Here is a 23,615-nt window from a genome sequence, read left to right as displayed (position 1 = left end):
GGAGTAAAAGTATTTAGTTCTGGTTCCTCAGTCATTTCTATGTTTTTATAGGTGTTTCTGAAGGCTTTTTATAACGTCTACAAGCAAGCACATCAGTGCATGAAGTGCAGGTGGTTTCAGAGAGTTACAGTACTTCTCTGAAACAAGAGTTACAAGGTCCTATAAATTCATTGTGAAAACATTACAGCAATTCATTGATATCAAAATTAAGAAATGTACTTCTACTTTTACTTTTACTTGTACTTTAAGTATTTTTCAAAGCATGTACTTTGGAATACTTAAGTATATTTAAAAGCAATTACTTTTTTACTCTTACTTGAGTAACATTCTGACTGAGCTACTTTTACTTATAGTGGAGTAAATTTGACCAAGGAGTATCTGTACTCTCACTCAAGCACTAGGGTCGAGTACTTCGTCCACGTCTGTGGAAAGTTAGCATGCTGAAATAGAAGCCATAGAGTACAGAAGTCCTGACGTCACTCATTCATCCCCTGGGTCACAGAAGTCATTTCTCTATGGAAAATAACATTGGGTCGTCTCATGTAAGAATTGTGGTCCAAAAATAAACAAACTGTCCCAGGGATATTATCAGGGAGGTGGCTCTGTATCGTTTACCATAGTCAGTCGCTCATATTTGATACGGTCTGTTTCTGGCGAAAAGTAATTTAATTCTGCGGCGGTGTAGCGTTAGCGTTTTCTTGCCATCATTTTATGCTTCATATCTATATGAGTCACATTTGTTTGCTCATTTGTTTATTTTTGGAACGCAGTTCTTATACTGTATGCACGATATTAAACACGTCTATGGGAATTCAGAATGGGGGGGGAAAAAACCTGACCCAGATAGGATGCATAAATTATGTCAGACTTCGGTCCTCTAGTGTTTTTGCATTAATAAAAAAACTTTTAAAAGTTTCCTACCGATGATGTCACTGGTAGGCATGTTTCTGAACTGTCCACTGCCCACCTCTGAGACACAGAGTGATGCCATCTTATAATGAGCATTAGTGAGGACAGATTTTATGAAGATAGATAGTTTGAAGTGAAGTGGTCCTTTAAGAATATGCATTATTCTGGTTTACCTTAGCTGCACAAAACATTATTCAAACAACTGTTTATGTTTGTTTCCTCTAGTTTTGGTGAGATGCTGGCCTTCACACTCACTGCCTTCCTGGAGCTGATGGACCATGGAATAGTGTCCTGGGACCTTCTCTCCCTGTCCTTCATTAAACAGGTACAGAACCAATCCACACTCAGACTTTACCCTTTTACGGAGACCTATTTTGAACCAATTAAGACATGAGGTCGATGTATGTATAAAGTTTTCTGAAATGTAAAGTATGTTGCCTTATCAGTGGTTCTCAAACCTTTTCATGTCAAGAACCCCCAAAATGCAAAGATTCGCTTTAGAAATATATATTCAAAGATTTGTGCAAATTTTCAATTTTTTTTTAGCCAAAGTATAAAATAATGGTTAAAGTGGTCAAAATATAGCTAGAATCTAAAATGACACAGATGCTTTCCCGGTTTTAATTAGTGTGTCCTGTATTTTTATGTGACTCATTATAAAGGATTATCTTGTTTTCCAAAGAAAGTTTTGAGGTCTTTCTTTGTCACTCTTTTCTCCTCGGGCTGCATTCATGCTCTTATAATTACTCAACCTTCAGCCCTCCTTGGCTACCGGAACTGAGTGGGCTGCTGTTGTTGCCTAGCAACTCCATGTCTTATCTGGAGCGGCTTCAGTTTTCATGGTCTGTGACTAGTTCTGTACTTATCACTTCTCTCACTGGGTGCTACTGTAAAACGTCAAGAATAATGGCTGGCTGGCTTAATACCTCTGCAATTATAGCTGCTTTTTCCAAGACAATGTCCATAGTGTATAAGTCGTCTGTTTCAACAGGGTTATATCTATTTCTTTACTAATGTTCAAGTTCAAGGTGTTTATTGTCACATGCATGTACAATACAGCTGGTAGTATCATTGCCGGGAAGTGACATTCTTGTACTTCAAACTTCCGTGTAGATAAAAATAAGATAAGGTACAAATAGTCATAATAAGGTCAGAACAAATAAATACAAAAATAATAAAAATAGCACCAATAGAAGATAAAATGGTATCTGTAGGCTACAATGAATCTGTAAAGTCTAATGATATACATCGGAACCGAAATGTGAAGTGACGCACACGCACACACGCGCACGTGCTTTGTGTGTGGGTTCTGTTGGCAGATTGCAAGCTGCATTTCAGTTGCTTAAACAAAATGGATTTTAAGCAACCAGTCTTGTCAGCATTAATTTTCAAATGTATAATTTGTTTTAGAACTTTAGGACAAGTGTAGTTTTGTTTTTTGTGTTTGTTCAAGCTTTGTGTGTGCGTGTACGTGCGCATCTGACTGCATGGATGTTAGGTCAGGTAGGTACGATGCAGAATTATTGGAGATGATATCTTTTCCACAGTGTTTCATTGTTTCTGTCCACCTGCCCAGGGACTACAGATGGAAATTAGATTGTATAATTGTTTCCATGTTGAAAAAATGTCATAGAAAAATACAAAAAATGTAGATTTCTTCCATTATAGTATATTTCAGTTGTTTTTCATGTGCGCCTTGCAGAATTTTCGTTCATGAAGCCTACAAGCCCAAACAGAAACGTATTTTTTATTCAAGTATTCCAATGTTCAATGCCAAAAAAACACAATTAAAACGTTAATCGCGATGATTTTCATGACAAATTAATCATCAAATCGTCAAATGCCATTGTCATGACAGCCCTAGTGGCTAATGCTGCTGTTTGTTTTCTGTCGTCGCCGTCAGATCGCAGGCTACGTGAACCAGCCCATGGTGGACGTGTCCATCCTGCAGCGCTCCCTGGCCATCCTGGAGAGCATGGTCCTCAACAGCCACAGCCTCTACCACCGGGTGGCGCAGGAGATCACCGTGGGACAGCTCATCGGGCACCTGCAAGTGTGAGCACACACACACGCACAGGGATGGCTGCATCCTGCATCCTCTGATGTTCGGGGGGGGGGGCGGTGGTGGAGGGAGGGAGGAGGAGTTGTTGTCGTCGTAGCATTGTTGTGATGTTAGCTCGATAACGTTGCGCGGTAGTGTGAAGGGTGTAGTGCAGGGGTCTTCAACAGGGGGTCCGGGGGACCCCTGGGGGGGGGGGGGTCCTCAGAGTTACTACAGGGGGTCGGCCAAATCTTTGTATGATATGATTTTATTTGTTTTACCATAACCGCTTCAACCCTAGCATCCCTTTTCTGAGGAGAACTTTAGCCAAAAATAGCAGATCTACAAGCTCACAACGCCTCGCTCAGCTTGTAGATCTGCTATTTTTGGCAAAGAGGTATAGGTGTAAAGGTCCTTACATACCGGCGAATATAGCGAATATACGCAAAATTCGGACTCGTTCCGAATAATTAAAAGACGCTTTTTCGCTCCATGTACGGAGCCATTGACTTTATAAGGTTTAAAAAAAAAACGCATTATTCGCACGAAAAAATCGCCCCGGTGTGTAAGGACCTTAAGAGGGGAAAAAAGAGCAGACGACATAAACAAAAAAAGTTTAATCTGAAACACAATTTTATACAATATGTTGTGGGGGGTCCCTGCTTCATCTCTCTCTCAGCTAGGGGGTCCTTGGGCTGAAAACGTTGAAGACGTTTAGTGGGCGTATAGGATGTTTACACACCTCTATTGCAGGGGTCTTCAACGTTTTTTGAGGCCAAGGACCCCCCTAGCTGAGAGAGATATGAAGCAGGGACCCCCTCTATATTGTATAAAATTGTGTTGCAGGGTAAACTACAGAGTAAATAGCCAATCTACAAGCTTGTAGATCTGCTATTTTTGGCTAAAGTTCTTCTCAGAAAAGGGATGCTAGGGTTCAAGTGGTTAATGTAAAAATAAATATCATATCACACAAAGATTTGCCCTGTTGAAGGCCCCTGCTCTATTGTATTGACTTTATTCGCACTGGAGGCCATTTATGCCTCTTACTTCATTCATATTCCATAGAAAGACTACTTTCTCAAGTCAATAATAGCATAGGAATTAAATATTCAACTTTTAGTTTTTTATCAGTGTGATACTGTCGGCTTCTAAAACTCTGTAACTCTACCCTGAGTAGTTGTAGTATTGATGTAAATGAACAACCCTATCGCCAGAGGAAAAGTATGCTTTTTCAAAGGAACACCACTTTTTTTTCCCCCCAACTACAGTATATCTACTGTATATTATGGGTCCTCACTAACGCTCACTAAAGAATGGTACATTTCTGCCTACACAAACTCTCTCTCAGAGGCAGGCTGTTGATAGTTAAAAAAGTACCTGCCAATGACATCATTGCCGCCGGGGATTTCCAACTAGATTTCACACATTTTGTTTTTCCTCCTTCAAATCGGTGCAACAGCCGGTGCTGCTATTGTTTCTGCATGCCGATCTTCCAGGAAGAGAATGGCTGTACTGTAAGTTTCCATTTAGCTGGAAACACGTTGCCGACGATTATGTCATCGACAGGTGGATTTTCAAGCTATATCCTCGTCCCACCTCTGAGACACAGAGCGAGTAGACAGCAATGTGACTATAGCGACTGTGAGCATTAACCCATTTAATCTGGGAACGCATACTGTGTCATTTTAAGATTTCTTTGCCAATCAAAAATAGCAGATACACAAGCTATGTATGTATGTATGTATGTATGTATGTATGTATGTATGTATGTATGTATGTATGTATGTATGTATGTATGTATGTATGTATGTATGTATGTATGTATTGTTATAAAGCGAACATTTTTAACTCCGATCTGTGCTTCTGGGGGTCCCTGGAACAACATATTTTGAGATGGGGGTCCGCGGCCAAATACTTTTGGGGGTATTTGGCTGCAGACCCCCACCTCAAAATATTTTGTTTCAGGGACCCCCATGAAGCAAAGATTTGATTTACAAATGTTTGCTTAAAAAATATATATATTCAAAGATATTTGCAATTTCTTTTTAAATAGCCAAAGAAATCTTAAAATGACACAGATGCGTTCCCCGATTGAATGGGTTAATAATGTCCATATACAGTATGGAGATAAGGTTTTAAAAAAAAGGTGACGTGTTTAACACCACTATAACCTGCACTCGTAGATTGAAAACGTTATGCCTAGATTTGTGGAGCACGATGCTTCTAACCCTCTGCTCGTCATCATGTGCCTTCAGGTCTAACCAGGAGATTCAGACGTACGCCATTGCCCTCATCAACGCCCTCTTCCTAAAGGCGCCGGAGGACAGACGGCAGGTCAGTGTCCACTTCTAAAAACACACTATGACATGGCAAAGAAAAGATCGTAGAATCGAATGAGATGGAATAGTGACAATGTCCTATACTTAATCCATGAAGACCAGGAAAGAATGTGTAATTTTAAGATTTTTTGGGGGCTATTTAAAAAATAGCAGATATACAAGCTCATAGCGCAGCACCGAGTGCCGCGCTATGAGCTTGTAGATCTGCTATTTTTTGGGGGGGGGGGGGGGGGGAATCTTGAAAATGTGTGCAAATCTTTGAATATACAGACATAGAATCTTCAGAAGCAAAGATTTGAGTTAAAAATGTCTTTAAAAAACATATATTCAAAGATTTGCACAAATTTTCACGATTTCCCCCCAAAAAATAGCAGATATACAAGATCGTAGCGCGACACTCGTTGCCACATTATGAGCTTGTATATCTTCTTTATAGCCCAAAGTATAAAATAATGGTTATAGCAAAAAAATATCTAAAATGACACAGTATGCGTTCCTGGATTTGAATGGGTTAAAACACCCTGTAAAGATTGTACACATACTGTACCGGTCATAACTTACTAACGTTACGTTTTTAGCAATTTATAAGCACTGCATCACCCTATAGTTGCATTTGGAGATGGCATTACGTTGGACTGTAAAATCCCTCTTACTCTTTCAGACCTTTGTCTGCCTGCTGTCACGGTTGTGTTCCACATTCACTGTACTAATGGTTTAGTCCCACGGTTCTCAAAGTGGGGTCCCGGGGTCGGGGCCCGGGAGTCCGCGACGCATAGCCAGGGGGTCCGCGAAATAATTCAAGTTATATATATATTTTTTTTTTATTAAAAAAAAATGTTTTTACTTTTTTTAAATGTTTGATATGAAAAAAGCTTAGCATAATCACAGTAATCCTTAATCATATTCCATCATATTCAAGGGCTTTTGCAGAGAAATGTAATACAAATAGTTCCAATGGCATCTAAATGTACACATGTGGTATGCGGTAGTAGGTACTAGTGATGAGCGGGTCAACCCGCGGCGCGGGTGGGTCGAGTCAGGATTTCAGAGGAAATTATGCGGGCTGCGGGTGAGCGGGTCAGCCGCTCTCACACGCAAAAAAAAATAAAAGTCACATGCTCTTGTTTTCTCTTTATTCCTAATAAGAATAAGAATAATAACAATTAAACAGTTTGAATACACTTGGGGTGTATACTTGAAGATTATTTTCCTTCATGATTTTAGCGTTTTTTTTGTTTTTTACCGCGGGTCGCGGGGCGGGTTGAGCCATAGATTTATAAATGGGTTCGCGGGGCGCGTTGAGGCGGGTTGGGTTCCGTGGCGGGTTGAGGCGGGGCGGGTCATGAAAAAACCCGACCCGCACATCACTAGTAGGTACACAAGTATATGCTTATCGGCGTTGCGAGGATGAGGGGGTACCTGGAAAAAAATCTCCCCTCCAAGGGGTACCTGGGCCAAAAAAGTTTGAGAACCCCTGATTTAGTCATTTAAAATAGTGCTTAACCCCCTCCTACGGAACCCCATTTTTATTTCGCATTTTTCCTTAATGGCAAAGCTACAAATTTCAAAATGTGTTCATGATTTTTATACATTTTCTTTCCTGAATTAGGTGCAAAAATATCAACATTTATGAAAAGGAGATTTGTGCAAACTAAAAGCTAAAATTAACTGATTATGTAAAAGTATTTCCATCATACACATTTTTTAATATATATTTTTTGCTTTATAGGACCATATATCGTACATGAAAACACCAGCGATATGGTCTGTGCACTCACACTGTCAGAGCCACCAGCGGCACCCCTTTGGCATCGTTAACAGTGATTTATATTGACAATAGTTGCGTGCTGGTGTCGCGCACACAAATATAGTCAATGAATCTACAAGCTGTTTTGGGCTTATAATCGATCTGTTTTTTTTTGTGTGTGACACTGGTGTGCAACAGTGTTGATTTTAACAACACATTTTGATTTAGTTTTAGTCATAGTCTTTTGAATAAATAAAATAAATATTTTAGTCATCTGAAATGTTTTAGTTTTTATCTAGTTTTAGTCGACTAAATATCATAAAGTTATAGTCGACTAAATCTACAGTTCATTTAGTCGACTAAAATGTATTTTGGTTGGCCTTGATGGCGTCGCAATGGCTGATTTTACACTTGGTTGCATGCTGAAAATAGCCGATCTACAAGCTCAGTTGTGAGCTTGTAGATCTGCTATTTTCAGAGCGCAACACCCGAGCGCAGCTAAACATAAAATTACTTGTCTTTTACTCCTACTGGATCTCTTCTCCACTAGTCCCTCACTAACATTTTTGTCTAGTTTTTATTTGTTGAGGAAATTGTCAATATATTTAGTTATATTTTAATCTTCATAGCTTAGTTTTTATTTAGTTTCGTCAGTGAAGAAAGGTAGTCGACGAACATTTTTCATCATAGTTTTAGTCGACGAAATCAACACTGGTGTGCAACCTATTAAAAAGATCACAAGACCAACCATGCCAGTCATCTACTTTGATCCTATATGTATCTGTCAGAGGGAGGAGAGAAGGGAGGGAGGGAGGGAGGGAGAGCTGGTACGAATGTTGTCATGTCCTCCCTCCGCATGCTGTGCCCTGTGATGTGATGTAAGCCGTATTTCTATCTCATGGTCCATGTATAAGTGTTGTGCACTCTTTTTTTGTTTCCATTTACTGTTCCACCCACACCCCTTCCTCCCTATACCCTGACCCCCGACCTGACCCCACCTGACCCCCTGACCCCCTAGGAGGAGTGTACTAACCCCCTGGACCGGCAGCTCACTGTGAGTACACATCTCACCACACCATGCCATCATCCCCCTCTTCAGTCCACAAGTCTTCCCCCCCACCCCTTTATGTTTTCTCCTCTCCTTATTTCTGTGTCATATACTGTAGATGAACGATGTGTTATTATTATCCACAGTAAACCCATGTTACATGCAGCAGAAAAACATGGCTGCCCTGCCTGTGTTGACAAACCTCAGATACAGTAATAAAAAAAACTTTTGGTGTTATGTACTTGCTGTAGAGAGGGGAAGGCCAAAGCAGCGGTGAGGTGAAATAAAATGTAGCTTTGTTAGGAGCTACATTTTTGTTATAAGGCCCCCCTGTAGTAACTCTGAGGACCCCCTACGGCATTGGTTCTCAAAGTGGGGTCCGGGGACCCCCAGGGGTACTTGAGGGGGTTCCAGGGGGTCCCCAGCTAAATGATGGATAGGAACCAAATGGACCCTTATGGGTCTGTAACTCTGAGAGTGTACAAATGGAACCAAATGGACCCTAACGGGTCCATTTGGTTCCATTTGTACACTCTCAGAGTTAGATTAACATTGATTTTACAATATGAATTGGAGTCCCAGAGATATAAATGCCATTTAAATGGGGGTCCGTAGCCTAATGCATGTCAAACTGGGGGTCCTTGAAATTAAAGTGGTTGAGAATCGCTGCTAGAGACGTAAAAATCTTCTCTTATGGGGGTCCCTGGCTTATCTTTTCAAATGGGGGTCCGCGGGCTGATAAGTGTCAATTTGGGGGTCCTTGACATGAAAGAGTTTGAGAACCACTGCCCTAGGGGTCCCGGACCCCTGTTGAAAAGACCCCCTAAAGCTGCTTGCTGCTTTAAAAATTCCCATGGAATCAAGAGTTGGGCAGATGTGCCGCTATGCGCTAGTATTGACATGGTAGTGAAGCATAATTCACGCAGGGCTGTCTGTTAGATCTATGTGCTTGTTTTTCCCGCAGGAGATGGCGAGCACCTTGGCTCAGAAACACCTGCGATCCATCATCCTTAATGTGAGTGTCACGTCTGCATGTCGGGGGTTGTTATTATACAGCCATCAAACGTCCAACTAAACAGGGTTTATATGCAGCTACAAATCCAAGGCAATGTCCTCCGTCCGTGTCATACTGTATGTGTGGCAATGAAAGGTTTTTCCTTTGGTCTACTTTGTTTTATTTCTCTTGTAGCCGCAAGTATTTTGCATGATGTGTTTTAACCCATTAAAACCTGAGGCGATTCTTTAAAATGTTTTCTAAATCCTAACAAACAAAAAACAAATGTTTTCAAGATTTTTCAAAAATATCAGATCTACAAGCTCATAGCCAAAGAAAGATGACAGATGACAGTGAAGTGACAATTTAAGGACTTTTAGTACTTGTTTAATACCTCAACAAAAAAAAAAGAAAGAAAAGAAAAAAGACCATTACGGTGTCAAAAGTAACCAACAAACTATACTATAAAAACGTGTGATAATAAAGTGAAATAATGAAAGGCAAAAAAATAAAAAATAAACCGATCTTGCGAGGTGTTGTGAGCTTGTAGATCGGCTATTTTCACAATATTTATCTGTGGAACCGAGTCAAACTAAATTGAAAGCATCAACTCCTACATTCGAAGTGCTTGTCAGGGTGGGGGGGGGGGGGGGGGGGGTCCCCAGTTCAAATATGATCATTTTTGGGGGTCCCCAGTTCAAATATGATCATTTTGGGGGGTGACGGTCTGAAAAGGTTGAGAACCACTGCACTAATTCATTAGACAGTATTGTGAATGCGGTACAATTGTAAGGCTGTTCATTATTGCTGCAATGCAAATGGCAAACTGCAGTACTCTGCTTATCTCCAGCTATTTGCAGAATTTATCAGTGGCCTAGCTGTCTAGACTAGGGCTGTATGTAAATGCTACTGTACAAGCCATCTAGTTTTATTACAGGATGTCTATGTACTTGCGTCACTGTCACTTACGTGCAGGGTTGCATCGCTCATGGGACGGCCTTGCACGCCGTGCAAGAACCTATTTGAACTAGGGCTGGTGAATTAATATTAGAATATTGAATAATGGGGAAAATATGTATATTCAAATGTGAAAAGTAATATTCGAATATTAAAAAATAAAATTAAATATTATATATATATCTTTTAATGTTTATTTGACAGGGACAATACAAAAAACAATGTCTCAAGTTATAAAAACAAACAAAATATGTTTTATTGGATCCGAGCACTCGATACAATGTTTTTTGTATTGTTTCTGTTATAAAAAAATATATTTTTTTTATAATAATATTCTAATATCTGCCAATTTTTAAGACCAATATTCGAATATCATTTCTGAGGAAAGTTGACAGCCCTAATTTGAACAGGAGCATGTGCAGCCAGGCACAGGCATAGATTTAAAACAACTTTAAATTCACACCTCAACAAAGTTTACAAAGGCTCCCGACTCACACCAGGTGAATTAACATAGGGTTAGATGCATATCAATTGTCCATTAAACGACGTGCGCGTCACGTCATTAAAATAGAGTGCAACCACGTTCCAATTCAGCAGTGAAACACTGCTTACGTGTAGTGAAAATAGCCGATCTATCAGGGGTGACGCGTTGTGATCTTGTAGATTAGTTATTTTTGCTGTTGCCCAAAATAGGCACACCATTTTTTTTTTTATATTTAAAAAGTGGTGTAAGTTCTATATAATTTGTTTTTATATCTCGCACTGTACTGTAACATGTTGTTGGCACATCAATAAGTGGTGCACGCACCATGCTCTGCTTATCTTTTCCAGCACATTATCAGAGGCAATCGGCCAATCAAAGCCGAGATGGCACATCAGCTGTACGTGCTGCAGGTGTTGACCTTTAACCTCTTGGAGGAACGTATGATGACCAAAATGGATCCCAATGACCAGGTAAAAAAAACATTTCATTTGTTTTTCTATATATGGCTGCTGATGGTATGTTTTCTTAACCCATTAAGACTTGGAACTGTGTCATTTTTAGATTTGAGCTAAAAAGCATTATTTTACACTTTGGGCTATTTTTGAAAAATCGTGAAAAAGTGTGCAAATCTTTGAATATATATATTATTAAAGCGAACATTTTTAACTCAAATCTTTGCTTCTGGGGGTCCCTGGAACAACATATTTTGATGGGGGTCCGCGGTCAAATACATATAATTCTGGGGGTCCTTGACATGAAAAAGATTGAGCACCACTGATATAGAAACATACGTTTTTCAGAATACTGTTGAGATTTAGGAGACATGTAGAATCGGCTTCAGGTCTCAATGGGTTGTGTTTGGTATGTTATTCAGTGCCAAATAAATGAGTGCAAGTTAGGTGAAGAAGGAAGTGAGCGTTCAAATAATGATATGCTTCTACCAGTAGTAATATAATATTTGAATACAGACAACTTTGTTTCAGCAAGACAAACACAAAACTATTATGATCAGAGACAGGCTTTAATTGCTCTCCCTTAGACTTTCTATCGAGAAATGTTTTTTACTCGAGATGTTTTCTATTGCCTGTCATGATGCCATGAGCTCAGGCAAGTAAATTCAGTGTTCTCTTATAAAACACACTTTTATAGAGTTGCTTTTATCTACCTAGTACCTACCTTCCTTATCTACCTGATTGCAGACTGTTTTTGTTGTTCTTATCTTTTTATGGCCTTTTACTGTGTTTCTCGCACTCTTTTTGATCCTTTTATGCTCTTTCATTGTTCCTCTCACAATCTTCCTTTAGATATTATCTTCAGTGGTGTTGCGAAGCGCTTTGTAACTCTGTTTTAAAAAGTGCTACAAGATAACCTGATGAAGGTCTAATAGACCGAAAGGTTGTTATATTCCCGTTAAACTTTCGTTCTTGCTTTTGAAGACAGTGTGGAGTGTGTGTTTTCTTTTAGTACGTTGGAGCCCTCGCCTGGTCTTCTCCTATGCACCTTGTAGGTGTGCAAAAGACTTGATTTAAATAAATAAATAAAAGTGCTACACAAAAAGTTGATTACTATGGACAATGCTGTGACTTTAATAATATGCAAATACTTTATGAACACATCAAACCTGTCACATGCAAGTCTATTCTGCATTTGAACAATATCATAAACCTTAGAGCAGGGGTTCTCAATTTTTTTTATGCCACGACCCAATTTTATGGTGGAAATGTTTTGGCCACCCCACACTTTATTTATAGTGCCATTTCAAAGTGGAAATAAAGAGTATCTTAACTCTCTCAGTGCCAAAAGCGAGTTATACGTTTTTTCTGAATGCCCTCAGTGCCAAGAACGAGTTATCCCAAGTTTTAAAAAAAAAGTTTTGGAAAATACATTTCAGAACCCAAGATATCGTGATCCGAAGATTTGCTGCTCCATACACTTAATTACAATTAATTAACTTATTATTATAATTATTTTTTACTTTAAAAAAAATTCTGGCACAGTATTAACATATTTTTTTATTTCATTGGCACTGAGAGAGTTAAAATAAAAGCATACATTGTTGGCCTTAAACATGAATATTTATTAGATGATGAAATTAAAGCAGCGATTCCTGCACATTTGTAAGCCTATCTTATCAATGAAATTAATAAATAATATTGTAGCGCAGCCCCAACACGCTACTGCCACGAGTTAGGGTATGCCTGTAAGGGGATATTTTAAAATGTATTTCACGTACTGAATCTAAGATTTTGTAGACTGTTAAGCTCAAAGATAATAATTCAACTCTGACTCACATGAGTGGTTTTCTTTCAACAATGCTGCCGTCATGTCAATTCACTATTTTGAAATGAGACAGGATGATTACCTGTCACCTTATACGCAACAGTTGTGAGCTTGCTATTTCCGTTGTGCGACTCACCACCTGTGCAGAACCCAGTAAAACTCAGGCTACATATTCCATTCTATACCTTCTTTATATTCCATACCACCCAGGCCCAAAGGGACATCATCTTTGAACTGCGTAGGATTGCCTTCGATGGAGAGAATGACCCCAGCGGTACTGAGAAGAGGAAGGCGCTGTACACCAAGGACTACAAGATGCTGGGATTCACTGTGAGTGCTTCGCACAAATGCATGTCTTCTAGGGATAATAATAAAAAATATTACCTGGAATTTATATATCGCTTTTCTAAGTACTCAAAGTCGCTTGAGTGATGAAAATAAACCACTAGTGGTTTGTTAGTGGTGTTCGGTCCATTGTAGGTAGGGGCTGCTCATTTAAAGGGTTTGTGCTTTCTGTTGCGGGTGCAGAACCATGTGAACCCGGCCATGGACTTCACCCAGACCCCTCCAGGGATGTTGGCACTGGACAACATGCTCTACCTGGCCAAGCTACACCAGGACACCTACATCAGGGTCAGTCTGGGCCTCAGGGCCGCACGGCACACCGCACAGCTCAGCTCAGCTCACATGAGCTCACAGACGCTTAACAGTCAGGAGTCAGCTTGGGCGCAGCGTGTTAACATTGTGTAATACTTTCACACCACAGATTGTGCTGGAGAACAGTAGCCGCGAGGACAAGCATGAGTGTCCTTTTGGCCGCTGTGCCATCGAGCTCACCCGAATGCTGTGTGAGATACTCCAAGTCGGAGAGTTGCGTAAGTATTGTATTTCTCAGACAAACGAGGCTAGTACAAAACCATGCTTCTGGAACTGTCAGGGTGGAGCCAGCAGCACTCGTGGCAAAATGACGTAGGCACTGGAAATGTACCGGACGTGTATTTATTTATGTATTTTACAGTTCATAAGTACCGTTTCTGACAACAAGTTGTTGCTTTTCACAATATCCCCAGGCGCTATAGGACCCCACAGCATGAATTTTTCAGCCTTCCTTCCGTATAGACAAACGCGTCGCTAAAACAGACTATTAAAATGAGCGTTACACAATATGACTTTAATGTACAGAAACAGCAGCAACACAGGGACTCCACATTATTTTAGAAGATGTAGTGGAAGATGCAGTAGAAGATCAGTAAGGAGGAGTGATAGAAAGTGTGTTCCGAGGTCATTGTTTTAGTACGTTAAGCTGTTAAGCTTATAATGAATTATACTTTTTACGGTTTCATTCTTTTGGCAGTACATGGTGTTTCTGAGTAGTAAGGTGCAAGCGAAAGTGTTTTACAATGCCCTGATTAAATAACACTGCTGCAGGTTACGTACAGACAACGAGGTACAAGTGCAGCATCGGAGGAGCAGACAGCATTGTGAAATGAGGATGCATCAAAGATACTGCCAGAACTTGGCAAACACCACACAATTAAGCAGTGCCAGGAGAAACTACAGAACATTATTATAAGAGAATCAAAGACCTCTATAGGACCTCTGTTAACCCTATTTTATACTTTGTATATTCTCGAAAAAAGACTTCCGCACACCCAGTTCCTTTACAAGCAGGTGTTTAGCCAACAAAAAAACAGTAGGTGAGGTGAATGGGGAAAGATTATACCTGCACACTGCCACTTGCAAGTTCAAGAGAAGTTCATTACAGAAACAACGTTTCGGTCATGTAGACCTTCCTCAGGTTATACAAATTTCTCTTATGTGGGTCCCTGGCACAAAATCTTTTCAAATGGGGGTCCACGGACAAATGTGTCCTTGACACATCAGTGTAATTTGGGTGTCGTCATTTCACTCCTAAAATGAATTGTGTCGCAGCGCGTGTAACCCTATACATCATGAACCTTGTGTTTCCCTTGTATTGCACTGTGGTTTAAAGAACATGTCAAGTCAAAGACATATTACATTCATGCCATACAAATAAATGGATGTCATGTCAGGTGATGTCACTATACAGTAGGGGATGCACCATATAGTATAGAATTCGAGGGAGCATTATACAGTATATTTATGTTCTGGGGCACTGCCTGCTGTCAAGTTGCACACGCTGCAGACCAGTCCTGGATGTGTGCATGTGTGTGTTTATATAAATAAAAACAAAATACTTTATTTTTCTAAATACAGTATATTCGCAATTTGACTTGTTTAGGTTTACTTGGTGCATTATAGTGACCAGCAGCAAATGTTAACTATAGAAGAAATATAAACCTTATTAATCCCGTGGGGGGGAATTAAGTTTCAGCTTCACCCAGCTGTTACTGCTCAGGGGGCCATATTGAGCACTCGGGGGGGGGGGGGTGAGGGGTGGTCTATGGCCTAATAATGCATATATCAAACAGGGGTCCTTGAAATTATAACGGCTGAGAGCCACTGTTCTAGAGCATGGTACAGTAGATTAATCTTCACTTCAAATCTCTCTTCTTTTGTCAAGCTAATGAAGGCTGTAATGACTACCACCCCATGTTCTTCACCCACGACCGAGCCTGGGAGGAGTTCTTCTGTGTGTGCATCCAGCTGCTCAATAAGACCTGGAAGGAGATGAGGGCAACGGCAGAGGACTTCAACAAGGTCAGACATCACCAGCCGATATTATTAGTTGATCAGATTAATTAATACAACAATGGACTCTATCTAAACACTGAATACTGTTGAATGGTTGAAGTTAATCCCTTTTAGATGTCCTTATGGCTCTGGATATTGCAGTTCAGTGGTAAGATCACAGCCCCCCCCCAGTTATGGTTTTTATGTAGTCCAAAAATGTTAAACTTGTTGCGGCAATTTCTTTGGTTATTAGGTCTCAAACATAGTCAATATTTTTCATAAAGTTTCAATAATAGTGAAACTTGCCAATCCACAAGCCTATCTCACAATATGTTTTAACAAAACACTTAAACTTTAACAAAAAATAAACACTTAAAAAAATTAAAATAAACATCACTTAACTCCCTTTAATGAGTTTTTCGTAGAAGTATACAGGGCATACACTAAGTAGTTAACATGTTTGAAAAACAGAGTGCATATGTGTGTGTTCGCGTGGTTGAGCTTGTAGATCTGCAAACATTTTTGTGTTTTTGTGTTTATTTGTTGTTTATTTGTTGTTTATTTTTTTGCTTATAAGTCAACTGTTCTCAAATATTCAAATATTATGTATTTCAAATTGATTAGAAAATGTTGGACATAATATTGGTCACAACATCAGTAATCGGTGGTCTAGGACAGTGGTTCTGTTAAGTGGAGTCCGGGGACCCCCAGGGTTCCAAATGGACCCTTGCAGGTCTGTAACTCTGAGAGTGTACACATGGGACCAAATGGTCCCATTTGTACACCCTGAGAGTTATGGGGGTTCTTGAAACTTTGAGAACCACTGGTCTAGGACTCTCTAAATTGGGATCAGCGCCGGACCCAAATATCCGGCGTCGGTCGGGCTCTTCATCACAGTGACCAATCATCCCTTTGAAGGTCATTATCTAACGTATTGATCTGTCTGTGTGTCTATAAACTCTGGTGCAGGTCATGCAGGTGGTCCGGGAGCAGATAACGAGGGCTCTGGCCATGAAGCCGTCGTCTTTGGACCAGCTGAAGAGCAAACTGCGTGGCCTCAGCTACTCCGAGATCCTCCGTCTGCGTCAGTCGGAGAGAATGAGTCAGGATGACTTCCAGTCCCCGCCTATTATGTCAGTTTGTGACTAAACTCGTTGTAATTCAGCTTTCTTATCTGTATGTACTTATGAGCTGCAGTCCTCAAGCTTTGATGTAGTACAAATATAGTTGTTTTCCCAGAATATAATACTTGAGCCAGACCGCTTTATCGGCTTGGCTGATATATATCGATCGTTATTTGACTGTCTCGTCAAAATGGGTATCGGCAGTTATGCAGCTGATGTGTCCCAATTTTCAACCTGGCGGCCCTAATCTGGGCATGTCATTATCTGACAAAAAAAAGTTTAAAAAATAGCAGATCTATAAGTGCTTGTATATCTGCAATTTTTCAAATTTCTTGTTTTTAAAAACTTTAATGAAATGTATGACGTTTTTCAAATTGGTTAGAATTGAAAATGCACTTTCTGACAAAAATATCGATCAAAAGATTGGTAATCAGTGGCCTACAGTAGGAGGACTCTCAGGGCATTGGCGCTTTTATAATATACCTTACCTAAGTGGTTCTCAACCTGTGGGTTGGGACCACCAGGGGGGTCCCCGCATGATGTTGGGGGGTCCCTAGATGACAGTGAAGTGACAATTTAAGGACTTTTAAGACCTTTTTAATAACTAAATAAACAGAAAGAAAGAAAAGAAAAAAGGCCATTGCTGCATCAAAAGTAACCATAAAAATATACTATAAAAACTGGTCAAACATTGGCCAAATTGTCAAATAATATAAGAAAGAGGCAAACATTGTGAAAATAGCCGATCTAAAAGTGTAGCTCTGCTATTTTCACAATTTTTATCAGTAGAACCAAGTCAAACTAAATGTAATGCCTCAACTCCTACATTCCAAGTGCTTTACTGGACGGGGGGGTCCCCAGTTCAAGTATGATTATTTTGGGGGGTCGTGGCCTGAAAAGGTTGAGAACCACTACCTTACCTAACCTCAATCCCTTTTATACTTCCCTTGTGTTTGTGACACCGTCACTGTGACAGTTTGACGCAGAACAGCATAATAACTAGTGTGGATGTTCTTCTTCTCTCTGCCCCTTTGGTGACTCACATTGCCGTGGGTTTACTGGGTTTGTGCTGCAGTGAGCTGCGGGAGAGGATCCAGCCAGAGATCCTGGAGCTCATCAAACAACAACGCCTCAATCGGCTGTGCGAGGGAAGCTGCTTCCGCAAGCTTGGCAACCGCCGGAGGCAAGGTATTATAACCGTCAACTTACAGACACAAACACGTGCACACCCACGCACGCAGCCACGCACACACACACTAATTGTGCTTTTCTAAACCTTTTCTTTGTATTTCTTTGGGAAAGATCTTTCAAAATGTTTTTTCCTAACACATAACTTCTCTTCTGGGTCGGGGGGGGGCAACAGGCCAAATATATATCAAATCAATTCAATTGGCATGAATGTAACAATTACAATATTGACAAAGCATCAAGTGCAGTAAAAAAACTGAAGTACAGCAGAAAACAATATCGAGCATGAAATTATATAAAATACTGTCATAATGGTCCAAATGTACAGTATCAAACTGTGTGTGTGTGTGTGTGTGTGTGTGTGTGTGTGTGTGTGTGTGTGTGTGTGTGTGTGTGTGTGTGTGTGTGTGTGTGTGTGTGTGTGTGTGTGTGTGTGTGTGTGTGTGTGTGTGTGTGCGTGCGTGCGTGCGTGCGTGCGTGCGTGCGTGCGCGCGCGCGTGCGTGCGCGTGCGTGTATATGTGCGTGCGTCAAGATATAGTCCGTGTCAAGATAATAGTCACATTGAGTGTCGTTTGCTTACGTTTCCCTGAGTTTGTGACATGCATGCAGTCACATATTGTGCAGCTAAGTATGCTGTAGGTCCCTATCTTAATAGAATGTGTTGTTTTCATTGTCATCTACAGTAGCTCTGTAAAGTTTGGAATTAACAACTCAACACTCTCTCTCTCTCTCTCTCTCTCTCTCTCCCCTCTTTCTGCAGAGAAGTTCTGGTTCTGTCGACTGTCTCTGAACCACAAGGTGCTTCACTACGGGGACCTGGATGAGTCTCCACAGGGGGAAGTGCCTTTTGAGCTGCTCAGTGACAAGAGTGAGTCACCCCTTATACGCCTGTGTTGAGCTCCTCTGTGTGTGTATGTGTTTGTTTGTTTGATTGATCGGTTGACATCTTTATTGAACAACGCACATCGTTACTGTCGGGTAGAAACCTCATTATATCCATATTTTTCAACTTTTAATGTTTTTGTTTGTGTTTTCTTTTGACATAAAAGGTTTCTGCCCGACAGCGACGATGTAACAAGATACAGATGTACATTTGTGTCTAACAGATAAGACACAAAACCCCCGAAGGCTTATTTACATTGTGGTCATTTGGTGTGTGTGTGTGTGTGTGTGTGTGTGTGTGTGTGTGTGCGTGCATGTGTGCATGTGTGCGTGCGTGTGCTCACAGGCATAAATTAATTATATAAATTCTATTTGAGAACAGTTAACTATTAAAAGATAATTAAAAATGAACAACATGAGTGAGTCAGTGCATTGAGCTCCTCAGTGACAAGAGACGTGACAAGTTTAGTCCATCGACTATGACTCATAGTATTCTTGACATTACTGAGAGGACCATTTCCCAAAGTGTAAACCGGTGGTTTGATGCCCTACTTTGCTGTACAAGAGTGTCCCGTGTGCCCGTGGTTTGTAACATTCTTGAGAAAACCCATTCATTTCAATTTACGGTATGAACATCAGCTTGCAGAGGCTATACACTTGCTGGAGATAAAGTAGGCAATTAAAGTAGCTAAGCTAATCCAACACAGTTAATATCACTGTGCAGGTATTTTCTTTTCAAAGTTATGAATGACTTGAAAAGTCTGGCTGAAAATAGCCCCTGGAAAAGAGATCGATTAGGAACAAAATGTAAAAATCCATGACTAACCACAATGATGGTGAGTCAACATTGACTCAATTATTCAGGTAAGCTCTGTAACATTTTAATGACTTTGGAGAAAATGTGAAGAAATGCAAAATCAAAAACATGAAGCTATTAACGGGGAAATTGTTTACTTTACATTATGGCCATGCTGTGAATAGACAAACATGTCACCTAGCTTGAGCTGGGGGGTGGGGGGGTGGCTCTCCTGCTGGTTTCCCACAGCACCATCAGACTGACACTGTCTCTTAACCACATGTCAATAGCTGATCTACCAGCTCACAAGATGTCACAACGAGACACGTTGTAAGCTCGGCGATCGGCTATTTTTTACAAAGAGAATTGGTGTTAAGGGGGGGAAAAAGGAGCGGACCTAGTAGTCCTGGGGGTCCCCAGTCACCAAAGAGTTCATGTCAATAAGATTGCTAACACTGACCAAAATAATTGACTGTTTAAAAGGTGTTTTTGTTGGTTTCTCGTCTTGTCCCTCCAGTTCCCGTGTCAGATATCAAGTCTGTGGTGACGGGGAAAGACTGCCCTCATATGAAGGAGAAAAGTGCACTGAAACAAAACAAGGTACACAGTAGTGTCGTCTTGACGTTATTGGCACACACACATTAATAGCACTCGTTCTTTCTCTGTCATTCAGTGCAGTGAGACAATGCAGTATAGGCATGAGATGTTGTGTGTGAACTCATTTCGGGTTTTTCTAAGGAGGTGCTGGAGCTAGCCTTTTCCGTCCTCTACGATCCCGACGAGACGCTCAATTTTGTTGCTCCCAACAAATATGAGGTAAGCTACCCCATTCGACCCATCTGAAAGCACCTATTTAATTCATTCATGAAGTATATTTACTGGTGCTGTAAGTGATATGATTTGGTTTAAAAAAAAGTGAAAAAAGAAAGAAAAATAAATTGCATATACTGTATTAGAGTTACGGTAAATGTTTACTTTTTAAAGATGGCATTCATAAAAAAAATGCCATCGTAAAATGTTGATGTAGTAATACAAACCTGTGTGTGTGTGTGTGTGTGTGTGTGTGTGTGTGTGTGTGCGACACAGTACTGCGTCTGGACCGACGGGCTGTGTGCCCTGCTGGGCAGAGAGATGGGCAGTGACCTGACCCGCAGCGACCTGGACACTCTGATCAGCATGGAGATGAAGCTCCGCCTCCTAGACCTGGAGAACATCACCATTCCGGAGGCCCCGCCCCCCGTGCCGAAGGAGCCGAGCTCGTACAACTTCACCTATAACTACAGCTGAGGTGTGGACATTAATAATAGGCTTAATATCAGTGTTAGGGATGGGCAAACCCAAGCTTTTAAACAATCAAAATGAAGTTAGCTTTAGGTTTGACCACCGCAAAGTATGTTTTATTATCGTCATTGTTATCATGATTTTTATTTTTATTATTTTTTTGAGGGGGGGGGGTACTATATTCGACTTATATCCGAACAGTTAGCAGGTACATAATAAATACGTCAAGTAGTGATGGGTCGTTCATGAATCGATTCGTTCAAAAGAACTAGTTCATTGCCGTGAAAGTGAACGAACTCGTTCACTTCCTCAAACTATTACGTTCACGCTATCGTTCTTGCCCCCCCATCCCTTGCCCCCGTACACAGGACGGGAGGGGAGCTGTACGCGCGACGTAATAATAACGCAACCGCGATAGTGTTTTTCACCAAAAAAACAGCGCTACTGAACGAGAACGTGAACGAATCATTTGAACGAATCATTGCCGTGAACGAAATCGTTCGTTCGCTGAAATTAACGTTTTTTTCCCACCTCTAACGTCAAGATGGAAGGTTAGCCAATTTTCTAACTTCAACCTACAAATCTGTTACGTTCAGCTTGGCTATTCTGCTGCAATGATCATTTAGGTTATTCAGTGTACTGTAGTAGTACAGTAGATGCATTCTGTAATTTTTCCAGCTCTTAACATCCTCTTCACTTAATATTCATCTAGCTGCAAATTGTGTTTCACTTACTTTCGTCCATATGTTTACAATATTTCATCCGGTGGGTCTGTGGGTGGTGGTGGTGGCCTTATTTTGAAGTAAGGAGATAATTCCATTGGATTTATTGAATCCATGTTGATTATCATCAGATTTGTGGAAATGATTGAAAGGGCCCACGCATATCGTTAGAGTGTGTGTGTGTGTGTGTGTGTGTGTGTGTGTGTGTGTGTGTGTGTGTGTGTGTGTGTGTGTGTGTGTGTGTGTGTGTGTGTGTGTGTGTGTGTGTGTGTGTGTGTGTGTGTGTGTGTGTGTGTGTGTGTGTATGAACAGTGTGTGGATAAACGGTTGTGCTTGTACTGTATGAGTGTTTAAGGTAATGGATGCAAAGAATCCATCCTGGCATTAATATTCTCTCAATATTTCAAATGCCAGGTAGACCAAGGTACTTATAACTATTGTACTGTACCAGTTTATATTAAAAAAAGAAAAGAAAAAGTGAATATATATACTTGATATGAACCTCTGAACCATATATATTTTGTTTTTGATTCATAGTCACTTCATTGCCTTATATAAACCATAATGGTCTCTGTGGAAAGATTATGGAGATTATATTAGATTGATATTTCTTTTTTTTGGTATGCTACTTAAATCACCTCGATGTGACTGTGAATAGTCAACATCAGATGTTAGCTGTCACTGCTAGGGTTGCTTCTGACTTTCTCTTTTCGATAACTGCCTCTATACAAAAAAACAATGAAGATAATAGACACCACAGAAACACATAATTTCCCTTCCTTACAGTTCAGATGTTAGAAGCATACTGTACATTGAGACCACTAGAAGCAAAATGAAAACCAGTGGTGTCACTTACTGTATCATTACAGTTAACAGGGACGGCTAATATTTGATCACTGACTGTTCAGGTACCCACAGTACACGTGTTGCTAAAACTATGAAGTTTTATAGTATAATATTGATCACGTTGACTCTCAACTGTGTTGCAAACGTTTTTGGTTGTTCACGTCACTCTGTGCTAGCTAATAATCTAATCCTATGTTAATCAGTATTTTATTTCCTTTGTTAAGCAGGATAGATTTATATTTTTGTAAATGTGTGGAGTCATACCAGCTGTGAAGATAATGGATGTTGATTTAACATAGTAACTCTATTGGCTAATGTTTTTGCAACTCTGTACAGAAAAACAATATTTAGCATTCAACAAAACCAGCTTTTTGCAGCCATACCACTTTGTTTTGTTTTTTTAATCTTTATACTGCAAGTACTTGGTAATGAGCTTGGTTAAGGAATGACTCTTAAAACTCAATGATGTCAATGCTCTCGTCTACGTTATCATACTAATTAACAGAACAAGTTGATGCCATTACTAGTAATGCTCTCATACATACAGTATATGAATATAAATGACATTATAGAACATTGTTTTATATGAATATGTGTTTCTGTTCAATTACCTGTTCACGTTTGTTACAGAATGCCTTGTCTTGTTTATTTTTTTATTTCTTAGGCATTGCTAGCATTTTGTAGCTGCTTTCAGAACACTACAGTTAGAGATAATACTATAGTGATGATCACACTATGCCTCGTGGAGCAAAGGATTGTTGCATTGGATGTTGGATGTACTAACACTATGGAGACTTGAAGTATTAGCACTGGTACTCTTTTACATGACTTGCTAAAAACTATTTATACTTGCTAGTGCTAGTAAGGAATGACATGTTGTTTAGTCAAAGAAATAACAACATTAAATCTAAATATAGTATTATTATATAGATTGTTGTATGTATATATTGTGTTGCCTTACTGGAGAAAATGTATCACGTTTTGTGTGAATAAATACAAAGTCTAACTAGCCTTTTCACTTTTCTTTGTCTTCTCTCAATGGACTTATGGATCGTATTTACAGATTAGTCAGTTACATCTTAGAAAACTATTCAGTCAAATGTCTAAATGAGATCAGATTCAGTTGCACTGTAATGTTAACAGCCCATCCACACTTGGTTCACCTGTTGACATTGACCATGTCCTGTTTCTGCGAATACCCCTAGAACTCAATTGCACTCCTCATCCAGCAGGGGGCAGACGTTGCCTTGTGACTCCATGACTAAGTATCTTCAGGCAGCTTGTACTTATATCTCACAGACAATGTGTCAGACATTCATAA

At 40.1% G+C, this 23,615-nt stretch overlaps 1 protein-coding gene across 2 annotated transcripts in view; it reads left to right on the top strand.

The window, feature by feature from the left end:
• The window catches only part of LOC311049280 (engulfment and cell motility protein 2), a 36,749-nt gene extending 13,445 nt beyond the window's left edge, over positions 1-23,304 (top strand). For both annotated transcript variants that reach the window (XM_084062809.1, XM_084062810.1), the window contains exons 9-24: positions 1,135-1,234; positions 2,813-2,964; positions 5,206-5,284; positions 8,055-8,090; positions 9,049-9,099; positions 10,867-10,989; positions 13,010-13,129; positions 13,328-13,432; positions 13,566-13,674; positions 15,345-15,481; positions 16,424-16,587; positions 17,654-17,766; positions 18,528-18,635; positions 19,963-20,045; positions 20,184-20,261; positions 20,532-23,304. In XM_084062809.1, coding sequence (XP_083918935.1) covers positions 1,135-1,234; positions 2,813-2,964; positions 5,206-5,284; positions 8,055-8,090; positions 9,049-9,099; positions 10,867-10,989; positions 13,010-13,129; positions 13,328-13,432; positions 13,566-13,674; positions 15,345-15,481; positions 16,424-16,587; positions 17,654-17,766; positions 18,528-18,635; positions 19,963-20,045; positions 20,184-20,261; positions 20,532-20,732 — 1,759 coding nt within the window. In that variant the 3' untranslated portion in view covers positions 20,733-23,304. The remainder of the gene's footprint in view (positions 1-1,134; positions 1,235-2,812; positions 2,965-5,205; positions 5,285-8,054; positions 8,091-9,048; positions 9,100-10,866; positions 10,990-13,009; positions 13,130-13,327; positions 13,433-13,565; positions 13,675-15,344; positions 15,482-16,423; positions 16,588-17,653; positions 17,767-18,527; positions 18,636-19,962; positions 20,046-20,183; positions 20,262-20,531) is intronic.
• The last annotated feature ends 311 nt before the right edge of the window (positions 23,305-23,615 follow it).

This window comes from Gymnoscopelus microlampas (assembly GCF_963454915.1).
Source record: "Gymnoscopelus microlampas genome assembly, chromosome: 7".
Lineage (NCBI taxonomy): Eukaryota > Metazoa > Chordata > Actinopteri > Myctophiformes > Myctophidae > Gymnoscopelus > Gymnoscopelus microlampas.
The sequence above is the reverse complement of the archived record's forward strand: the minus strand, read 5'-3'. Positions and strand labels throughout refer to the sequence as shown.